A 24,514-nucleotide genomic window follows, 5' to 3' on the forward strand; every position below is an offset into this window, starting at 1 on the left:
AAATAGTAAGGAACATGGAAAATCATAGTCAGAAAAACACATGAGAGAGTGACAAAAACATCCCACTCACTCAGGAGTAACCATTAAAACGCCCTAAATCTAGCAAAAGAGCTGGGGGTCTCTAAGGATAACGGGAATTGGCACAGAAATGAAAATTCTCGCTCACACGCTCTGTCTTGATATCAGCGCAGGATCATGCACTATGAGGCGTGTCCTAGTACTTGAAAATTCAATTGACTTACAGTGTGGTTGTTTTCAATAAAACCTCTAGCGACACGTAACTTACCAATCCTGATACATATGTTTATTTTATACTCTGTGGTACATTATTTCCATTTCCCCTTGGACCCACCCACATGCCAATTCTTGCAGGGATATTTAATTGTGTAAACTATTAAAGATGTTTCACACGTAACAAAGTGGTTAAATTAAATGTTTTCCCAAATTGTGGTTATTAGTAGCAAAAGACACAGAGGGTGGGCAATCGTGAACAGACAATAAGGCAAAGAAAGACTTATTGGATTTATTTCTTGTAGTCTTTACAATAACCGTGGGTGAATGAATCGACTCACTGGACAACAGTCTTACAGCCTTTTAAGATTTCATTGTTGACATGGGGGCATGTGACTTGATTTGTCACTATAGAAAACAGAAGACCTACAATTCTACAGTTTCAATTAGAACCTGCTGTCTCTCTAAGGACAACATACTATCCCGTTGAGCTTCTTCGCAAGACTTTGACTTGGCGGAGATCGCCAGAAAGGAAGGCATGGTTGTTTGTTAAAGGCTTACCACAAAAAAGTTCTAAAGGTTTCTTCTCGCCATCAACATTTGTTAATGTTACTTCACAATATCTAAAAAAAAAAACTCTTTGTGAGGCACCATGAAAAATTGATACAATTCGAAAAAACATATTGAGTAATATTCTCCTTTGTAAATGTGTGTGTGTACACAAGTAGGAAGTGTACCAAGTACCCAATTCTACCAATGATTCATATGATTCTGCCCAGGCTGTGCTCCCAGAACCAGAATCTAATCCTGCTAAAGGGAGTGCAGAAACCAATGTCTAGCAACAGTAGGGCATTTCAAATACTCATCCAATTTATTTCCCTACGTAGGCTGGGGCACAGCTTTTGAGAGGCAGCCATGTTCCACGCAGGCTAATCATCCAACAGTAACTGCTTGGCAGTAATGCTAAAAACAGGAGGGTCTCAAAGTCAGGGCCACCAATGAGGCAATCAATAAACCAAAGGCACAACCTATTGGCCTATCTGAATCAGGGCTATCATGGGTCCTCAGAACTCAACCTTTAAAAGTTGGGAGATTTAAGGAGAGGAATCCTTGATTTGTGAAAGAAATCAATTACATTCACATTGAAATAAATACATGTTCGATACAAGTCACAAAGGTTGTACAACACAGATGCACCTTTTTTTGATACTCACCTTTCTGGGGCAGTTTTTGGCTTGCAAGTGTCATCCATGTCCTCCATCATGTTAATTTCTGTCACTTTGGAAGGAACAATAGTTTGGCGACTAAGTAGACGTTTACGGGGAGAGCACTCTAGTAGAAAAATAAAAAAAACGTTTCGTTCAAAATTATGTTGATCTAAAAGACCGGGAAAAATACCATTGTCCAAAAGATCAATATATGGTCTAATTTCAGAATGGGGTAAATTATTGCTAAAATTAAACAGCATGATAGAAACAAGATAAACCGCATATACATGGGGAAAAGTCAGTTTGAAAAGAATTCACAATTTTTGTGGGTTCCTCAGATAAATAGACATTAAAAATTCATGTTGGAATGGTGTGCAAGACGGTTGCCCTTCAGTAACCATTCGCCCTCAACACTGAAATGATAGACCATGTTGAAATAAACTCAGAACACATAATTTGGGATTGAAACACTCAGAAAATCCTGGAATTGGAAGACGATCACGACTGCCAGGATTGTCTGCATCCCAGTGCAAAGTGCTGACAAAGAAGATAAAAACAGCACTTTAGTGCAATGACCATCACATAGTAGTTGCGCAAGGCAGGATGCTAAAATAATGAAAGAGTTTCCGAAGGAAGCTACCTTGTGCACCAGAGCCAGAATTGGCAGAGCCAGAATGCGGTGGCAGATTGTACTCAGGAGAAAGGAAGTGAAGGGGGGAGCAGATCAACTATATTTGAACTGTGCATCTGAAAACAGCTCTTAGCTGGGCAACCTCTCCCATTCTCTACACACTGCTGGGCATTCCAGGTACTGCCACAGGGGGCAGCACACCTGGACTCCCAAAATGTCATTGAAAGGTGGTCTCTATGCAGAAAGGCTGCTGCAGGAGCACATGATTCACACTACACAGAATGTTGCCTTGTAAAAACCAAAATAATACAAAATAATCTTTATAACACTGAACAACTGCACAAAAGGACACTTTTAACAAGCATGCATCAGTGATTCCGAGATGGCGGCTGACGGAGCAGGACGTGCGTGAACCGCTCCGTCCCCCCGGGGCCATAGTATATAGCTAATGAATGAAGCCGGCGTGTCCATGAGGAGTCATGTGGTAAATCTGCCCGTGGCTTGAACTAAACGCAGTGCGGACCAAAACACCCCCCCTACTAAGAAGCAGAGAATGGAACAACAGGACTCGGCACAGCACAGCCCCTCACCAACGGTACAGCTGGAGCGAGATGGACAGTACAAGGGGCCGGGCAGCAAAGGGGACTTTACGGGCCGCCTCCACCTCTGTATGCGAAGCGATCGTCAAAGCGGAACAAACCCCCACCGGCACAGAATGAAACATTGTGGTGCAGCACTTGGCAGGTTGAGGGGAAGTGTGAGAAACCTGAAGGTGTCTCGCCCGCTTGTCCCCGGGGATCTGTCATCCATGTGGCACGGACATGGCCATCGATTTTGGATCCAGTTCCTATGGGTGAGCCAGTGCGGGAGGATCACCTGGGGGAGGGGTCCTCGGGGAGTGGAAGTGGGACACTGGATGGCGAGACGCAGTAAGTATCCCCTTCCCTGTAACGCCTTTACCCATCCTACTAGGTGGGATACTGAGGAACTCAACCCTCTCCCCTTTCCCAACACAAACACTTTCTCACTGACAGATCACTGTGAGAGAAAACTGACTAACACCCGAGCAGTATACCTGACATGTCCCAATACAATGGTCAGGCAGGGTTAGGCAATCACTGACCATTGCACACACCTGACTTCCATCACACTTCCCCACATGGATAAAAGGCGGAGCACAATAACACACTCTGAGCAAGGCAAAGCTCACAAGGAAGCATCATTTCCAAGAAGGCAGTTTAATACAAGGAGAAAGATGGCACAACCAAAGAGGATTGCAAGGAGGGAAGTGCCCCTGACCTTTTTTACAAAAGACTGTTACTTTCAGAAGCCTTTGAGAATAGGAAACATAAGACCAGGAATCGAGGATGAAGAATGCTGTACTGTGTGTCAAAGGTACCCGGGGCTCTCCCGCGTCGATAGTCAAGGCAGGGGGAATTGTTCGCCACTGTGGTACTGTCCTTGGCTCCTACAACAAAGCATCGCCAGTGAAGTCAGCACAGCCGGTGAGTTGGGGAGACTGATACCAGATCGCTCTGTGTTGAAGCCAAGGTTGCAAGTGGCAACATTGTATAATCACAGCGGAAGAGAACTGTGTATGAAACATATGTGGCAAGCGGCACAAATACAATTAACCGGCGGATGAGTGATTGAACTTTGAAGCCAAGATACAATATTGTAGGCAGAGTGGTCCGGCACCACATGGGTGCTATCCAGCTAAAAAGGAGGCAAATGTGATGAGTGATAACAAATTGTAAAATCAAAGTGGTCCTCCAACGGGTCAAGCAAAACCCTGTGCACCTTCGAAAGACTTCGATAGTTGTTGAAATTGTATATTTTGGGTAAAGCAATTTTGTGTAAAGTTATGAACGTTAAGTTAAAAGGAATATGAGCCCGACTGAGGGGGATCCGATATCTGAGCCCGACTGAGGGGAATCCGGGGTGAACCATCAGACACCCGAGAAAGAACAGTCTATGAGGAATTACATAAATAAATAATGTACGAACATTGTGGTGAAAGGATCTGAGCCCAGCTGAGGGGGATCCGAAGATTAATAGAGAACCGCCTGAGAAACTGGGTACTTGTGAAAAGGAACTTCACGTTTATTTGTTGCATCAGGCCCTCTGAATCAAGAGACTTTGAAAGGCAAAAGACTTTGAAAGGCAAGAGACTTGGGCACAGAAGGCCCTGATTATTGAACTGTATCCTCATGCTGGAGAACCAGAGACTGTGCTAAAGCTCGAGTGTACCGCTTTTGTCTTGTGCTGAAAACGTGGGGAAGGGAGGCCAGTGGCCTGAACATCCTGACATATCATTCTGTGAACACTACTTTCTTTTTACAACATTGTTTCCCAAACTATTTGTATTTAGATGTAAGGATTGGCAATATGTTTATTAGTATAAGCCCTTTTGTTTTGGCAAGACACTACGAGGACTGCGTTATTTTAATGTAATGGTCGTAGCTTGCTCCCATCTGTAGATTTAGGATTAGATAGGCATTTTTCAAACCCTTTTTAAAAAAAATTTAATAAACCCTCTTGAACTGTGGTCACTTGTGACTGTCTTACTGTTGATAGCATGTCTTCCTTACAGAAGCGCACAGGCTGGACGAGGGGAGGCGGAGTACATCTCCTTCAAAAGGCACTTCGACATCCAAGCCTCCACATGACGAGTGGGAGGGTTTGTGCAACATTAGCCCCGGTATCGGCAGTGCAAGCAGAGGGGGGAAAGGAGCCTATTTAGCCAGCGCTCCTTGAGGTAGTAACAAGTCCCCAGCCCAGGAGACAGATCGAGGAACAAAGGTAGACCAGGGCAGAGGGGGTAACCACTCCCAGCTTAATCAGAGGCCAGTCGGAGTCAGCGAGCCGCAGGAAAGAGGCGCCGGAAGAGATGGAGGAGGGCGTAAGAAGAGGACAGAAACCAGAGTGGGACTCCCCCCAGAAAAGCGGCCAGGTAGGCCCCCGGGACCCTTGTCATGTAGGGAAGATGGTGGACCGGCAAGCGCGGGGGACCGGAAAGGAATGCTTTAGGAGCCCTTGGAAAGCCTCCTCTCAACCTCACATTGTCGTTGAACAAAATGAAGCTCACATCCACAGGAAATCCGGGTTAACACTCAGCGGGCAGGCATGAGGGGGGAGCTCAACCAAACTGGAGCATACGGGGGGAAATACCAAACAGAGGTGCCCCCCCGAGAACCATGCTGCACGCCGCCCGGGAATATAACCATCACGTGTCATGATGAGGACTGGTGGGATCAAGAACGTGCCTAGGTCCAATACATGACCATTTCACCCCAGAACCTACCTTAGGAAACGACTAGGAGGGGAGAGACCTAAAGGATACGCAGCAGATAAAGGACAGTAAAACCAACACCATGTCCAAAAGCAAGGGGAAAACACCAACGGTGGGGCAAAGAAATCTAAAGAAAAACACAGACAATAGCATTAAAAAACTGTGGTCCGCCGGAACACCATCACAGCCCGCTGAAGGGGAGGAGGAGCCCAAGAAGCAACGTTAAACCAACGGAGAAGCTGGGAACATGGCGATGCAAAAAGAGGATTTGCAAATATGCTTTAAGGAATTTCAGGATCAATTTATGGCGACATTTCAGGCACAATTCACCCAATTAAAATCTGAAACAATCATTGCAGGACGTAAAGGTTGACGTAGCCATGCTTGGGGAGGGGGTGGACACAGCGGAAATAGTGTTACAAGAAATGCCGGATGACACAAGAAAGAACAACGAGGTGCTAGAACATATCTCAACACTATCTCACAATCTGGATATTCAAAGTGAAGATTTGGAGAACTGCTCCCATAGATCCAATATACGGATCAAAATATGGCAGAATCTGTGCAGGATAAAGATCTAAAAACCACAGCACAACAATTATTTGCAGACCTCATCTCGAGGGAGGGGGAGGAAGCCAACAGTATCGATTGAATTCATGGGGTCGGCTGGTGACGAGCGGAACCGGGCACGATACCAAGAGATGTATTGGCGGCAATCACTTTTTACACTCAGACACTTTTGCGAGCAGCAAGGACATCGGGCCCGATAACATCAATGACTCGGAAGTTCATCTATATCAGGACTTAGCCCAGTCAGCACTACAAAAAAGGAGTGCCATGGGCCTCGTAGTACGATTTCTTGCGCAAAAACAAGTGAGATACAAATGAACATTCCCGTTCGGTCTGCTCTTCAGGTGGGAGTACTGACAACACCGAATAAAGACCTGTGACGAAGGAATGCATATCCTGCAGATCCAAGAGGATGAAGGCAAGTCTTCTAGTATCACCAGAAGGACGAAATAGCAGAATAGGAAGGGTCGGAAACCATGGGAAAGGAAGTTGACGACAAAAAGTGACAAAGGGAAATTAACAATTTCCAATCCAACCTATGCACTCGGAAATTCATCTGAGGATGTGTGGGGACTTTAATGGAGGAGAACCGCATTACGGCAAAGACGCTTTAAATGAGGCAAGGGAAGAGAACATGCAAATACAAGTAAGATGGAGGCCCTAGTGGACCACGAGGTAGTGGTGTGTTGGTTGGAATCTTAAGAGTGGGGTTTAGCAATCCCCACAATGTTTCTCTGGGCTGTATAGGGGGCCAACAGTGTCGGGCAATCCCCCCCCCAGCGATTCTAGGAACTTTGGTCCTCCCCAGGGAATGAGGGAAAAGTTGCGGCAAGGGAGGCGCAAGGGGGAGGCACGGGTGTTGGGGGAGGCATATGAAGCAGGAACGAACACAAATGTCGGATGGGAGGAGGTCACATTCACTAAAAAGGAAAGGGGTAAAGGGGTCAATAGGTCACAGGTGGTTACAGAATTAAAATTAAGAATATTAAAATGTTGTCTCACAATGTAAGGGGTATGAAGTCCCTGGTAAAAAAGAGGAAAATAGAGGGATTCTTGAAGGGGCCGTAACCAGATAGCCTGATGTTTCAAGAAAAACATATTAGGAAAAAAGACAAAGGGAAGCTCAGGATAAGGGGCTACTCCCATCTGTTTCAAGCAAATGCAGTGGATAAAAAAGCGGGGTTCTCATCGCCATTAGTGATAGGATGTCGGCAAATGTCCTTGAAAGTAGAGTAATCCAGCGGGACATTTACTTTTCCCTCAACGTAACACTGGGAACCCAAAGGTATACATTAGCGACTCTATACGCTCCAAATAAGAGTCAAGATGGCTTTCTGAGGGGAGCACTGTCTCAACTGGAACATTTCACCAAGGGAAACATTATATTGGCGGGAGATTTTAACATGGTATGGAAATAGAAAGGAGCTCACATGCTACTCAGCATATACACCCGCCATCCAAATTGCTTAAACAAAAAATTACCACTTTGGCCCTTCACGACATCTGGCGAGCGGTCAAGGGGCAGGCAAATTGTTTCATATATTACTCTGATGTGCATTTGTCGATGTCAAGGATTGGCTACATGTGGGTATCAACTCGTATAGTGGGAAGGGTAAAAGATGTAGAACTGGGAACTATCTCCTCTTGGATCATGCCCCACTAACAATGCAGATGAACGAGGGGGGGAGGGGTGTTGGTGTGAGTTTGGAAGTGGCAATTTCCGTCAGAATTGATTCAAGACTCTACCCTGGCCAATTCGATACAAGACAAAATCGATAACTATTTTTCTGAGAATGAAACCCAACCAACTGGCCCCGGGAACGGTATGGGACGCCTGTAAGGCAGTCCTAAGAGGACATTTAATAGTCAGGAAGGCAAACTGAGACAGGCAAAGGTGAAAGTGGGAAGATGAACTAGACGCAAAAATATGCAAGATTTTGGCAGAGATAACTAAGGGCCCCACTAAGAGCCTACATAGGGCGTTGAAACACATGCAAGATCAGCTAGAAACGCACTGTATGAAATAAGCTGAAAAAGCGTTACTATTCACGAAACAACACTATTACATGAAAGCCAACAAAGCTGACAAAGTGTTAGCTAGACAATTAAAAGATAAAGCCTAGTCCTGCACGATATTGAAACTGAAAGGGAAAACAGGTGGTTACGAAACAACCAATGAGGGAATCCTGGGGGTGTTTAGTGAATACCATACAGCATTATATGCTACCGACAATCCGGAAAGGGAAAAGCAAGAGGCTTACCTGAATAGGGTCCCCTTATCAAGTATTACACAAGAGGAGAGGGACAGGCTGGAGGAGGAAATTCAGGAGGAAGAGGTGATCACAGCGATAACATCTATACCTAAAAATAAAGCCCCGGGACCAGACGGAAACCCCGCTAGTTTTTGCAATCGATACCACGATGCCCTAACAATACGTGTCACTAAATTGTTTAACTCATTCAGAACATAGGGCACGATTACAAAATCAATGAACAAAGTTGACGGACCTCCTAGCAAAACTAATAGGACCTGACCAGTCAGGATTTATCCCACAAAGACAGACGCGCGATAATATCCGCCGGGTTTGTCACCTGTTGGAAAAAACGGCAATAACTCATACGCCAGACCTTTTCGTATCACTAGATGCCGAAAAGTCATACAATTAGGTCAAATGGCCCTTTCTGTTTAGGACTATGGAACGTATTGGCATTCCCACAACACATTTCCAAATGATTGATTTTTTAAGTGTATTTTCATAAGTAGAAACAGTAACCAACAGGAGATTTTGTATTTTATTTACCATCAAAACGTTCAAACAAATTAGTCAACCTACACATTTGGATAAGAAAATACATAGATGAAACTCAAGAAAAGGAAACAATATCAAACACAACATGAAAAGAGAAGGAAAACAGGAAAACATCAGACTCTGGTGATCAAATATCATTTTCTTAAGTATCATTTTTAATGATTTATATGGCTGAGATGAACCACAAATCCTCTTCCACAATGTTACGGAAGAGCCCCCAGACAGAAAGAAATCTTGGTATTCTTCTGTTTTTGTCACTTTAATATTTCCCCTCCTAAATATTTACCATTATTTATCACACCACATGTTATGAACAGGCACAATTGCCTGTTGCCATGTTTCGCAATGGGCACTATTGCTGCCACTACTATCTGTACACTCAATTTGCCCATAGACATGTCCCTAAGGTTAGCTATCTTATTATGTCTCCTGTCCAGTGAAACTACTGTATGCTCTTCAGGCAGATATACACACACTACATTCTTAATTTTGGCTTAAGGCACAACCCATCAAAAGATCTGTTTATTTTTTTGTTTATTTATTCACAGTTTTAGAGTGCACATCAGCCCTAGGGCATTGTGGCGCTGTTATAGATATGCATTGCTGGTTGCAGAGGAAGGCTCAGAAATTACATAAACAATTTGCATTTACAGATAATCTTAGCGTTACATAGACATTCTAGATTGCGGAGTAACTAAGGGTTATGCAGTGCTGTGAGTGAAGAGTGGCTGAGGGAGTAGTGTGAGGCTATGTGAATAGTGTGGTTTTGAGGGATTTGTGGAAGGAATAAAGAGAGGGTTCTGCTCTGAGTGCGTTGGGGAGGGCATTCCAGGGCTTAGGTGCTATATAAGGGAAGCCGATACCTCTGGTGTTGGCTCTTTTTATGGAGGGCATGTGGAGTTGGTTTGCATAGTTGCTCCTTTTGGGGCGGTTGGAGATGTTCTTGGTTATTGTCTCTGATAGGTAGAATGGCGCGGTGAGATTGATGCATTTATGTGTAAGGGTGAGGATTTTGAAGTTGATCCTTTCCTTGACTGGGAGCCAGTGGGCCTCCTGTCTGGCCTCGGATATATGGTCATTTGTGGGAATGTGTAGGGCGTTTTGGGCGTGTTATTTTGTACTATTTGGAGTCTGTTTATGTTTTTAGTTAAGGTGCCTGCTAGTAATCAAGTCTGGCTCCTATTGTGGCTCTGGTGATGATTAAGCAGTTTTGAGTGGTCAAAAAGGGTTTGATTGCAAGAATAGGTTTGGTGGTGAGAGCAGAGGTGAACGAGATGGCGCTGGTCTGCCTTGTCATAGAGAGTGTTGAGTCTAAGTAGACACTGAGGGTTTTAACTGATGTGGAGACTGGAATATTAGTGGTGTGGATGGTGAAGTGAGTGCATTTGGGGTCGAGTTTGGAGAGTATTCCTTTGGGGCCTAGAATGATAGTCTCGGTTTTGTCCCCGTTTAGACAGAGACCATTGATTACCATACAGGTTTGTATGGTGGCATATATCTGGAGGAGGGCTTTTACGTCATGGTCATAATCCCCAGTAAGGGGGGGGGAGGACTTGGGTGTCGTCGGCATAGTTCGTGTATGCTATGCCGAGCGCATCCAGCAAGTCAAAGAGAGGTTTGGTGAACAGATTGTAGAAGGTGGGTGCAGTACATGAGCCCTGGGGGACTCCAGAGTTGATGGTGGTGGGAGCTGCATTGGCCAGGTCAGAATATACTTTCAAAGCCCTACCTTCAAGGAAAGAGGTTATCCAGGAGGTGACTTTGTGAGAGAAATGGGCTGCTTTGGACAGGTGGGAGGTGAGGATGTCATGGTCAACAAGATACAACGCGGCAGAGATATCGAGGAGGAGCAGGAGGGCAGGTTTGCTGTTATCCATGATTTTCGTGATTTGGTTCCTTAAGTCTAAGAGGGAGGTTTATGTGCTATGGCCTTTGCAGAAGCCTGATTGTCTTCTGCCTAGGATAGTATTGGATTCCAGATATTGATGGATTTGGTAGTGGGCTGCTTTGTCAAGGATTTTAAGGAGGAAGGGGACGGTTGTGATGTGTCGGTAGTTGTTAGGACAGGCAGGGTCTAGGATGGTTTTTTTATGAGTGGGCAAACCCAGGCTTCTTTTAGGCTTTGGGGTACGATTCCAGTAGAGATTGATGCATTAATAAATACTGTGATGATAGGGATCAGTAAATCTGTGCATTCTTTGATGATGGTAGGGGGGCAGATGTCCCCTTTGCATGTGGAAGTTTTGATGTGTTTGAGGAGGACGATGACCTCTGTTTCTGAGACGTCTCTGAAGACAAATAGTGGTATTTGAGAGAGTGTATTAAGTGGGGTGGGGGGTGGATGTGAACTGTCCTGTTTTGGAAGAGCTTTTCGTTGAGCTGATATTTTATCTTGGGGTATTGTAACTTTGTTGATAAGAGCATCCTGGATGCTGGAACACCAGGCAATATTGCTGCCACTACTATCTGTACACTCAATGTGCCCATAGACATTTTCCTAAGGCTAGCTATCTTATTATGTCTCCTGTCCAGTGAAACTACTGTATGCTCTTAAGGCAGATATACACACACTACATTCTTAATTTTGGCTAAAGCCCCAACCCACCAACAGATCTGTATCTTGGGGAAGACACACAAAATAAGATACATATTGCCCGCTTGTCCACACCCCTTCCAATGGTCTGCTGTCATGTGTGGGAATGCCCAACTCCCCATCCCATGTTTGCGGGTATTTACATTTTTCCTGAATGTGCTCTTTACCACCATATGATGAATCTGGGAGACCGGACGTTTGGATAGGGATGCCGAAATCAATTTCTTAAAGTTTTGGGCACTCTGCTCCTACCATCAAGACATCTCTGTTCATACCCAGTGTCTTATTTGCACATTTCCAAAATTAGGTCAGCCCATGAGGTCACATTTTCTTTTGTATTCCCCAAGTGTCAGGAGTGTGGGATCAAGAAACAGCTGCTGAACTTGAAATATACCCTGCCTCTCCCAGTTAGCAAACCCTGTAGTGTAGTCTTGTATTATCCATGATCAGGTGGGGGGGCCAGTCTCTAGAAAATAACTGAAATCTCCTGAACGGCCATCCCCAATACCAAATAGAATTATCAACCCACTCTAGGTAGGTGAGCGCTGCATTAAATGTGTTCTGAACTATAGTAATCTTTTTGAATTCCATTCCAGTGTTTGTGTGTTCCAAGTGCAACCACTTCTTGCTCTCTATGTCAGCACCTCATCTTATTATTGCATTTCGTAGGGATGCCAGTACGAACATCCCTCTCCCCACATTAGGAAGGGCTAACCCTCAATTCAATCCTGCTCTCAGGCATACCTACCCAGAATTAAGTTGCCCATAATTATTAAGTCCAGCCGATAGACATGATACTTAGAATATAAAGGTAAAGGCTAAATTACGCTTTATGTTAGTGTGATCTTTGGCTATGGAAAGCAAAAGGAATGGCAAGTGAATAAAAGGTCCTTCTGCAAAAGAATAGTAAGGTTCCCTCAATCAGTTGCTAACTATGCTCTTCACAGTAGTGCTCCGTTATGTAGCTGTATTGTTTTATACCTCTGTAAAACACTCCGTTGCTTCTCTACGGCAGGTCCGTGCTTAATCAATACCATAATAATATTCATTATTATTATTACTTGTTACATCATGTCCACTCTACGTTGCACCACATAGGGGCGTGGCATTATAACATCCCTCACCAACACCATACAAACAACACAACAAAACCAAAAATGAGTGTCTTAGAGCTTCCCCACTGTCAAGGTACGTTAGGGTATCTTCTTTCACTCCTCCATTAATTTTCTACTAAAAAGCTATTCAGTTTCACAGGCAGCCTTCTTTGTTCCCCATTGGGATATCTCCCCACCTGGCAATAGTCTTCCACCTCACCTTGGACTGGCAGATCTCTCTGAACCTCCTGTTCTTCATTTATTTTCACCAGGCATTGTGCTTTCAATGACACCCCATCACTGAGAATGGAATCTTCTTCATCATCTCTGCTGGAAACTGGTACTTGGTGTTTGGACACAGAGCATTTCAATTAGCTACAGTTGCCTGTGACTTCTTCACCTTTTCACCAGGCTGTAACCATGGAGCCTTTCTTTGTAGTTGCTGTCCATGGAGCGACCTCATGAGGGAGGTTCAACTTGTGTGTGACATTTCTATGTGTCCTTGTCCCGCTCCTCGTCAACTTATACATTAAAGAAATCATTGAGGAGCTCATTTTGAGCAGCCACGATTCCCCCAGGCTGGGTATTGATAGATATCAGTTTTATTTTTATGTAGACGATGACATTCTGCTTGCTACTACCCCATCATTAAATCATACCTTGGGTCGTTCATTGCTAAATGTGACCAGTTGGGACTCGAATTTAATAAAAGTAAAACAAAGGTAATGGTTTGTTAGGTAAGGTTTTCATATCAATGATAAATCTTCCTGACCTGTGACAACCCTATTTTTCCCTATACCTCAGAGAGTAGGAATCTTTTTCCACACTCACAGAATCTTTTACTCTTTTGATGGATGTCATTTTGAAGACTCTCCATAGTGTCTTTTAAAAGTTATCCTCTTTGACAACGTTTTGGCAATAAGTGCCTACTGTTGCTGGGTTGCCTTAGGGGCTCCCATTTTACCTTTCTCTGGCTACCCTTGTGAAAAATACTGTTCCCAAAGGTAGAAAGGATCTTTGGATCCCTTTTACATTTTATTAGGTGAGACCAGCACCCCCTACCTTATGTGGAGTGCTGGGGAGATACTGAGTATCTCATTTCTTATTTTAAATGTAACATTTATGTTACAAGGACAAACTTACCTTTAATGATTGCTGGCAGTGAACCTTTTTATTAATTCGGTGCACCTTTACCGCAGGCTGTTTGCACAGCCCGGGTAAAGGCACCCACGGGTGCTCATTTTACCAAAAGGGCCTGTGTCTTCTTTTTTCGCCATTTCAGCATTCCTTGTCCTTTCTCGCTCCTTCTGCTGACATCCAGGGTGGGAAATTCCTTTGTGTTAACTTTATCTTCGGCGGGAATCCTGTGGATTCCCCGCCCAGGCTTCAGAGTGTCTGTGAAGGCAGGAAGTGAGGTAGGAGTCCAAAACTCTGCAACCCTTTGTCTTCCAATCTGACTGCGAGAATCCAGTTCAAACTGTAAGGCTGGCTGTCCTGAAAGGACTGTCAACCCCCAAGTTTGAATGTTGCAAGGCTCTTTGATTGGCTGGGTTCCTGCATAAAAGTCCGATCCTGGAAGCTGAAGAGGTAGTCGACCACTGGATCCAAACCTGAAGAGGAAGATGAAGAATTTGTGGCTGAAATGGTTTCCAGCGACCGGTGAGTTTACTGTGTAACCGGAGGCTGATGTAGCCCTTCCTTCCAATCGACCCGGGAACACCGAAAACATCTCCCACCCAGAGCCTTGTGACCCAATAGACTCAAGAGGACCTGCCTTTTGAGCCATCCCACACCGTGCTGCGACCTTACGGGCTGCAATACCCAAATACCCTGGGTCCTCGAGCCACTGTGCGGTGCACGGTCTTCCGAATTCCGTATCTCGCTGAAACTTCGTGGGCATCCTGCTGGATCTCCAGAGGCACGATTCAGGTACGAAAAGTCCCCTCACCAGAGTGCTGGACCTTGCAAACGACGCAAATCTGACCAGCAGTATTCTGTCTACTTCTGTGCTCCTGAAAAGGCGACAAATCCACAGAGCCGCATCCAGCCACACGGAAACTGTTGCCTGGAGCCTTCTCCTGTGATCCCTGCTGCAAAAATCCTTCCAAAGTCCTGCCTCACATCTTTTTGACAAAGGAATCCATCGACTGGGGTTTTTGGCTGCGTATCCTGAAGTCTACCTGCTGCAATTCTTCTTCTGTGCTGAGGTACTGTGTTGGCTGGGGTATTTTGCCTACCCTAAGCCTTTGTGATTTCTGTATAGCTTTGGGGTGTTTTCTGTGATTGGGAGGCCACTCATCCAGTTTCCCCAGGCCCACTGCGGTATCCTCCTAAGGTGTCTTCTCTGGACCCTTAACTAACTTTAAAGTGAAATACTTACTTGTTTGAACAGTCTTCCTCTGGAACTCTGTATTTGCCTACAACTGAACCCTATCTCACCCTGCCTATAGCTGGCACGTAGACCACTAGCGTCCCTCTACTGCCTCTGATTGAACTCATGCTATAGAATAAGGGAAAGACTGGATAAGTAAATGGTTCTGCCTTGAAAATAAGAACAAGTGTTCAAAAGTTACTTACTTGTAAAAGAAGTTTGTTGTTAACTGCAACTCTGAGAGTGAACAGTTACAAAAGTTCTTACTTACCTTGAAAGTGTGTTGCACTATTCTAAAAAGTATATATAAGTTACTCACCTGTGAAGTGATTGTGCCTCTTCCCCAAAAGTAATACTGTTGGCTTCACTGTTAGGATAGATGTATGAGTGTCCCCAATTGGGGCTTCCCCTGACTTGCTGTTAGCCTGTTCAGAATAAGTCTTTCTTAGGTTATACTTGCCTCCCAAGTTGCTGATAGCTCCTTTAGAAGTATATATGTTTTACTTACCTTGTGTTAGCTGTGTGCCATCCTAAAACAAGTTATCTCAATCTGTGTTCCAATGATCCTAAAAAGCAACTGTAATAGAATATTACAACATTAGGTCTTACCTGCCTGGAATAGCTGTGTGCCTTCCTGAAAAGCATTCCTTTAGGTATAGCTGACCTTGTTCTGCCTGGTGCATACAGAATTAGTGTAAAGAGTGTTTGCTTATCTTGGACTGTGTTCCACTGAGCTGAAAAGCAACTGTAATTATATATTACACCAAAAAGGTCTTACTCACCTAGTATTACTGTGTGTTATCACAAAAGTAGTAGAGATATATACTGTTTCTTGAATCTGTGTGCCACTATTCAGAAATGTTTATTTGCAAGTTGGTTGACTATGTGATTTCCTTGTTGAGTGTCACTGCATAACTGACAGGGTCCACTGCCGACAGGGTCCACTGCCCTTGTATTACTGTAAAGTAATCTGAAAGTAACTTATGGTCTTACTCCCCAATAATAGGTGTGCCCTATACTAAATATGTATACAAAGGTCTTACCCCCGCAGAAATACTGTTAGGTTTTCTAAATAAGGTCTGTGCTTTGATATGTGTATTTAAAGCACAGTGTTGTGTTTTTATAATTGTGGTGATATATAGTGTGATAGTACTTACTTACCCAAGAATCTCTTGGTCTGCTTGTATATAAAATAAACCCTTTATTTTTACAGTACATAGTGTGTCAGTGTTTCTTTGGACCATACGTTCTGTCTCATTTGAATGGATTTACTAAGCCCTTAGTTGGACTTCAGATACTATGATTAGTTGGGGATTCTGTTCCAGGAGGATGGTTGTTGGCAGGATCAGTTGATAAAAGCATGTGTCTTCTTGGAAAAAATAGCAGGGCTGTTAGGAAGTTTGCAGCTAGACATGGCAATGGTTCTGCAACCCTAGCTTTGGAGATCTACAAAGCGCAAACTATCCCAACTGCTTGCTATGGAACTGGCATTTTAGGTTATACAAATTGGAAATCCATGTCAATAATTGAGGATACGTTCTTGAAAATGCTGCTGAAATTACCAAAAGGCTTCCCGAATGCCCCTCTTTACCTGGAGTGTGGAACTCGCCGAATATTAGATCTAGTTTCGCTAAGGCCAGTGATGCTTTGGGTAAGGATCTGGGAAACTCCTGATTTGTCCAAGCATGCAGAGGCGCTCTTGCATGTTTTGGCCACTGAGGGGGGACATTCTCTCCAGTATGTAACACATGTGAAGAAGTGTTTATTGGCCCTTGATCTGGAGGATTTGTGGGAAAATCCTACAGCTATTAACATGGGAACTAGATCTGTGGTGTGTAAAGCTGCAAAACAACTCTCATGTAGAGGTTTAGAGGATGGTTGCATGAGATTGAAAACTGGTCCCATTTATCTGTCAAGTAAACAAATATGTGGCTTTGAACCATATCTTGATACGATTGTACCGCATCGGGGATGAAAGCCTGTGATCCAAATTTTCGAGGGAGAAAAGACCAAAGATTATTTTTCCGAAATAATCTTCGGTCTTTTCTCCCCATAACATTTTCATTTTCAGCAGGATGAAAGCCTGAGTTGACCTTGCCGGGAGTCGTACTGCAACCTGCAGGTCACACACACATTGCAGCAGCGAGCGCTCAAACCACTGAGCCATCTTAACGGCTATAGCTATCAGAAAACCAGCCACCCCAGAAACAAAGATCCACGTACGGCTGGCCACATCCCAGGAGCCTCAAATTTCTTTTAGGGTAGCAAGGAAGACTGCGACCCCTGGCAACCCCTTAATGACATCCCTGTTGTGTGGGATATAGAGATATAAGGGCCAAGTACCTAATTCTGCTGTGCAAGCTTCCCAAAGTTCCCTCTACAACTGAGTATTTGGTACATAGAGCATGGTTGGTCCGCAATCGATCCATTTTATCTTGATTTTAATATTGATTTTAAAGGTTTTATCTTTAGCAGTTTGACGATGTGCTATATATGTAACTGTTTTAAGGTGATTGTTTTTTTTTACTGTCTGTTTCATTATGCCAAAGACTAACATCGAATAAAACTGTAATGAATTGAATTGAATTTCTATTTCGCAGCAATGCAGTATCTCCAACCTGTATTTGTGATGGCACCAGACGCCTTTGTCTAAATTCACTTTCATTGTGACCTCTCTTTTTTTCCCTCACTGTTGTCACATTAATGTCTACTGTCCCTCTCGAGGAGTATTCAGGTATGCCTCAGTTGGTGATACGCTTGTAGATGTATGAGGCGTCATCCTATAGACAATCAAGAGCGCCTTTTCTAGGGGCATACCGTCTTCCACCGAAATGCAAAACATTTTATTTAGAGTACGCATACATCGTTCCACATCATCATTTGCTCTGGGCCAACATGCGCTGATGTACAATGTCATACATTTAGAACAATTCTTTGAAAGAATCACAGTGTAAAGGCCTGAATGTGGCAAGCCATGAGTCGCGTAGATATCTTCTAAAACAGGTATCACCACCTCTGCTAGTGTGGAGGTCACAAAACGCACAACAGGGTACCTTGAGAACTCATCTAAAACCACTACTAAGTGTATGTTCTGTTGAATGATTATTCATACTGTTGAATGGAAATCCATACTCAGTCCATGCCACAGTGTGTGTGTCCTCTCAGGTGACTATTAGTGGCAGCTTTTGGGTGTTTCCTACAGACTGATATCACTTGCATTCTGCTATCATAGTGTCCACATGTGACTCCAGGTCAGGCAACCAAACTTCTTCTCTGGGGCATGCCTTGGTTTTGCTCGCCCCTTGGTACCCTGGGAATAATGCCTTTCCATGGGTGTCAGTGCCTTGCTGGCAAAAGAAAAGGCACGTCTGACTCCATACTCATCAACTTGAGTGAACACTGCGCCCAGCCCACAGGACGTACATCAACTAGAATCTCTCATTGGTGATGCAGACCAAAAAACACCATTGTAAGGTTCTCTGCCAGCGCCTCCTTGGCGCTCTCAAATGCCTTATGCGTGGTTGGTATCCACTTCCATGCAGTATCTTTACGAACTAAATTTCTCAGAGGTCCGGTAATCGTCGCCAAGTTGGGAGTAAACCTCCCACAAAAATGAATCGTCCCTAAGAAGCTTCTCACTCCAGCGGGTGATTCAGGAGGTGCACATATCTTGATCGCTTCCACCTTTCGAGGCTCTGCGGAGATCCCAATGTCATGGAATATGTATCAAACAAACAGAACGTTTTGTTGTAGAAATCAACATTTACTCATGGAGCTTGAGACCCTTTTGCCACAATCATAAGAAAACTGCTTTCAGTCGTTTCAAGTGTTCCTTTTTGGTTTTGGCATATATGAGCACGCCATCACTTACATTTATAACCCCTTCCAGTCTAGCCAGCACACTCCTCACTCTGTGTCTGAATACATCTGTGGCTGAAGATACATCAAAATGGAGTGATCGCCCTACTGTTTGGTGGAATCTGATGGTACCCAGAACTCAGGTCTATGGTGGAGGAAATGTTGGCTTTGTGATGATCCGGTAAGATATTGTCAATCCTGGGGATGAGGAAGGAATCCACCACACTGTTCGCATAGGAGCTTGAAGGGTTCATGCGCTATGTGTGCTGTGGGCATATTATCGTCTTGCCTCTGCCCCTGGAACCTATGGGAAGTGTTGTCTTTATGGTGTGTGCTGTTTCGAGCTTCATGCCTTTCATGGCCTCCAGCATCCGAGTAGCCCTTGAATTTGCCAGTTCATGCACCCTACGCGGTTCCAGTATACAAATGAATGGCAGACCTGGTTCCTTTATTATTTGGTTTCTTTATTGGGAAGAGAAAGATTTTGGAATAATTTAACCTCTCAGTTCTCCTTCCTCGTCCTGGAACACGCACGTTGTGGCAAGTTGATGTAACCTGGTACAGAATGCATCTAACGACTCTGTTGTGTCTTGTTGTGCCTGATGCAACTAAAATTGCTCATTGTCAATGTTGTCCATCGGGTTTAGGTAATTTGTCAAAGCAGCCCTGCTATCAGCATACAACTCCCTGTGGGAGTCGTTTAAATAGACGCGCCGCACCGCCAACGTAAAATAATAGCGAAGGTTTGGTTTCAGCGTCCCATATGTTGGCAGCTACAAAAAACATGTCCTGTCTTTCACACCAGAGGGCTCACCGTGGTGCTACTGTATTTGTCATGCCTGCCATATCAAATTCTGTGACTAGATTGCTATGAAAAGGCTGTGGTGCCTGTTGTTGGCCAGAGCTGTACCGACGGTCCTGATGTTACAGTTCAGTAGATGATGATGGATCCTCCTCCTCCACCCTCCCTGTGCCACTCTCATCACACCTTGGGCGGGACATGATGGATTGGTGACTTATACGTTGTGTCCCATGATCACTCTCTTGTGTGTAGAGCTGCTAACACTGATGCTTATGGGCAGAAATCCCCTGACTGGCAGGATCTTGTCTATCGCCACTACGTTGCGCTGCTCTCCCCTTCTGTAAAACAGTGTACATAGTAGGAGAACGAGCCAAGAAGGCGCGGTGGAATACTCTTTCTGTTCCTTTTGGTTAGCAATAGGAACAGGTCTACCTCATGACACTTTGCTCAACAGTTTTATTCCACTGATCTTATGCAGTAGCGCCGCTTTGCCCTATTGCATTATGGGCCGCCTCGTGTTCTCTGCACTACACTGCAGCCAGATTCTGCAGCTCTCTCTTACACTCGCAGGGGCGCTCCTGGTCAAGCAGACGCGATCTGCACTCCATGAGGCCCAGCGGTAGCATAGTCGCCGCGGGGTTCGATGAGAACCACCTTTTTGCCAAATATTAAAGGCACAGGGAGGCCTGGCCTAATTACGACACACACTCAGTAGTAGGTTGTACTATAACTTGTACTGCCTCAGTAAGAGGCGTGTGTTATGACTTCAAATAAGACTCCACACAGTATTGCTGATAACTTGTTTAATCAACCAGCTTCAGATTAACTATGTACATAAGGCAGTTCCTTCACTGTCCTGAATGTCTATTAAAATCCATCATCACTGTTTTGCTGAAGTGCAGGTGCTGGGCTTGGATGGGACCCTTATTCAGGGGGAGCGCCGGAGTGCATCGACTCGCTGCCTTCTTTTCACCTGTCTCCCGCTGGCGCGCTCCACATCTCGCGCGTGCGCCGTGTAGTCTTGGAAGGTTGCAGCCGAGACTGCAGCATTGCGGGACCTTGCTCTCATATACCTCGTTTCATTGAGCAGCTTGGTCCTTATTCCATCAAAAAGTCCTCATACCTTGCAGGCCTTCGCCGCTCACGTTGTGTTCAGTCTTCCTTGCTCGCTCTACCCAGTGATAATGTTTCTGGCTTTGCTTCTCCGCTACTCACTGACCTCAAGATGTTCCCTTCGCTTTGGAGGTCTCTCTCTTCTATTGTGCAGTCTAGCACCCCCTCAGTCGTTTAGATCCGTTTTTATGTGTCATCTTCACGTGGGGTTTCTATCCCTTTGACGGTGGCCAACTCTCGCAATACTTGTTCCCTCGATATATATATTCCCTTGATTCAATAGGTATTCTCTCGTACATGGCAACTCTTTCCAGATTCCAATGTTTGCCGTCTTGTGTGCATAAATGGTTGGTGCCTCTTTGCACTGCTCTGAGGGGTCTGCTATACCTGGAGCCCGCTGTGTGATCGTTGTGAGGCAAACGAATTTTAACTATGTCTCCTTCACTCACTTCCATTCTCAGGGCCGCCCTTCTTTTTTTTTTTTTTTTGTATTTTATTTTTTAAACTTCAGCCCGAAGGCCCAATGTAACACGGGAACTTCAAGCTTTTGTTACATCTTGCAAATCGTCAACTCATTAGGTCACAAGAGTCCTTATACATAAAAGAAAAGAAAACAAAGGGTCTAATGTCCACATAGGCTCACAATCTTTAGACAATCAGCACTTTTTGTCGAGCTTTAGTGAAACCATGAAATCTACTACTGCGCAGCTCAATTTGATGCAGTGCCCAGCACAGGCGTAGGACCACCAGTCTCGCTTACTTGCTGCCGCAGGATAAAGCCACTCAAATGCTTCATCCGATTTGATGTAATGTTCTTACATTTTGTTAGCAGATGTTCAATTGTTTCTGTTTCGCTGTTGCAAAAACGACACATGTTGTCATTTCCTTCGTTTATGTGTCGATGCCACAGCATTTCTTTTGTTTTTAAAGCATTTAGCCGGAATCTCAGAAATTGGTCCCGATGATGGCCAGAAGGACAGTTTGTTAGGTATAAACATGGCACATTTAGCTTGTGAGCTCCAATTCCTGAGTCGAGCGTGGTCGACATTCGTAGACGGTGGTCGATTTTCTGAGTCCAGCACCAAAGATCACACTTCTTTTTTGTTACTTGTGGACGCATAATTAGGTCATTCAAATTTAGATTGGCGGTAGCTAGAGTTGAGTTCATCCTCTGCTTCCACTCCTCTAGGAGCGTTGATGATCCCAATCCTGGGCATGAACGAAAAATTTGAAATGCTGGTGCTACAGGGGTCAAGCTCATCTTGCGTAGTGCCATTAATGATTTCCACAGAACGCAAGAGTAGAGTGAGTTTATTGACGGTTCGTATCGTAGCTGGATCATCGAGATGTATGGAGGGAGCCTCAAAACTCGCCGGCAAAAAATTCCTTCCAGCTTCTGCCAGAAAGAGATGTCAATGTTGCATCCAGATTCTGACCCAAAAGTGATTGCTGGGACAACCTTTAATGTGTAAAAGGTTAAAACGGGAGCAAGAGTAAATTTGCCGTAGTTTTTGTTTAGCAGCTGAGCTTGAATAGTGAGTTTTATCATTCGATTTTCAATTTCAAGTTTCCAATGATGTTCATGTAGGGACTTGTTGAACGTGATCCCCAGGTATCTGATGGAGTTGACTACCTCAAGGTTTTTCCCGTCAACTCTCCACGTGAAGTCTTTCTGTTTTTTAGATTCTCCTTGACCAATTATGACAATCTTTGTCTTCTCAGTATTTAAGGCCAGGTCATTGATGTTCAGATACTCTTGTAAGTTCGCTAACTGCCGTTAAAGACCTATTTGGGTACGATCGAGAAGAACCACGTCATCGGCGTAAATAATGCATCCGATTTCATTATGATTTAATTTTGGTGGAAAACATCGTACATTTCTTCGATGCTCTGGTAGGTCGGAGATGAATAATTTAAACAGTTTGGCTGCCAGCGGACAACCTTGTTTTACTCCTTTACACGTGGGTATTTGCCCGGATAGAGCACCTTGGTCGTTTAGTCTAATGCGAACAGTAGTTTGTGAATGTAAAGCTTTTATTGGGTCGATTAATTTGCGGGGACAATTCCAATTGCTTAATTTTTGCCACAACTTATCGCGATTGATGCTGTCAAAAGCACCTCGCAAATCAATAAAAGCCAAGTAGAGATGGGTCTTTGGTTTGAGGGTTTCCAGTTTTAATACATTCAGTAGTATTACATCGACTTCCACGCCAACACCTCTGGTGAATCCGGTTTGTCTAATGTCGAGAATGTTATTGGCCACAGACCATGCTGCTAACATTTGGCGCAAAAAGGAGGCAAAGATTTTTCCTATAGTGTCCAGCAAGGCAATCGGGCGATAGTTGGTTGGATCGACCCGATTGCCTTTTTTATATATTGGCACAATGATTGCTTCTCGCCAGGAGTCTAGAATCAACATCGATGTAGACAGTCGCCGGAACAACAATTCAATAAAAGTGGCCCATTGTGCCTCATTGTCCTTGAGCATCATGTTCGATATTAAGTCCGGGCCTGCAGCATGCAATCGTTTTAAGGCTCGAATTGCTGTCTCTATGTCATCCCTGCTGATGCATAGATCCCATGAAGACAGGACAGATTTCAGAGCTGTCAAGGTGTTTGAAGGTGAATCACTAAAGATGTTTGAGAAGTGTTGTTCCCATTTTCCAGTGTCAATTACATTCGACATCATAAAAGCTTGCCGAACATTGCCTGAATTTAGAATTGCCCAGGTTTCATGGGTGTTCTTTGTTACCAACTCTTTCATTAAGGCCTCAGCTTTGTCTTGCTCGATTATGATTCTTTCAGATTTTAGCCAGTTACGATATTCCTGACGACGCTGGCGAATTTTGTTTTGGATAATCGAGCTGTTATTGATATTGTGTCTGTTTTTTATTAAGGCACGGATGTCACGTCTCATGGCCTTTTTTGCTTGCATTAACATCGTGAGGCTAGATGTTTGTGTTTTATGCCTGAGTTGCAGTTCTGGGCTTTTGGTATGACAAAATCGCATAGTAGAGGAGCATAATTCACCGAAAAAGCTGATTCATGGAGAAATTCTTGACTCATTTGCTCGATTTTAGGTGCGTCAATCCTAAGACGGTTCCCTCCTGCATTCACAGAAATTGTGGGTGTGTATTGTTCGCAATTAGTGCGCCATTCCACAGAAGTTAAACGAAGAAGATTGTGGTCGCTTAAAGGCGTGTCAGTTATTGCCAAGCTCATCTCTCCCTCGAATAGATTGTAAGAAACCCAAAAGTAATCGATTATTGAGTGTGCTTTATGGTTTGACAAGGTTGAGTGAGGTGGTTGATCTCCTTGAACTTTGCCATTTACCATCGGATAGTTACGGTTTACCAGTGCAAGACTCCACTGATTGCTCCGTGTAGATAGCTCATCGTCTGTTAACAGTTTGTAGTTTCCAGAACTAATGTCGTAGTTAAACCAAGTGCAGTTTAGATCGCCGGCACATATGATTGATAGGTTCTTATAGTTCATAAGAGCTTTGTCAATGATTGAGGTAACCGTATTTATAAAGGTCCTTGTGCTGATTTTATTTGCATTCCAGTATCCATTTAAGACAAGCAAATGTTTTCTTGCGAGACGGTTTTCATTGGCAGTTTGTAGCAGGGTTCCTTGAACAAATGGATTCAGGTTGAATGAGTCCACAAGGTGCCACCATGGATTTATTTTAATCAATGTCAATAGGCCAGAAGATGGTCGTCCCAATGTGTTTTTGATGGCTGGATTTAGTAAGGATATGTAGCCGTCCCTGATAGGCGTGTCGCTTAGCCATGTCTCCTGTAGACAGATGATGAATACTTTTTCCAATTGGAGATCACAATTATTAAATAAGTGATTGAATCCCCTGGTGTTCCAAGATATAAATTCCTGCTTGCATTCAGATGGAATAACTAATGGCTAGCGCTGCAGCGCTGTGTCAT

The 24,514-nt window shown here is 44.2% G+C and overlaps 1 protein-coding gene across 1 annotated transcript in view; it reads right to left on the minus strand.

The window, feature by feature from the left end:
* Nucleotides 1-24,514, minus strand: part of CCDC81 (coiled-coil domain containing 81) — a 794,710-nt gene that overhangs the window by 474,690 nt on the left and 295,506 nt on the right. The window contains exon 7 of the mRNA XM_069639737.1: nucleotides 1,446-1,563. Within this exon, the coding sequence (XP_069495838.1) occupies nucleotides 1,446-1,563 (118 nt within the window). The remainder of the gene's footprint in view (nucleotides 1-1,445; nucleotides 1,564-24,514) is intronic.

This window comes from Ambystoma mexicanum, chromosome 7q (assembly GCF_040938575.1).
Source record: "Ambystoma mexicanum isolate Mex_15411 chromosome 7q, UKY_AmexF1_1, whole genome shotgun sequence".
Taxonomy (NCBI): Eukaryota; Metazoa; Chordata; class Amphibia; order Caudata; family Ambystomatidae; genus Ambystoma; species Ambystoma mexicanum.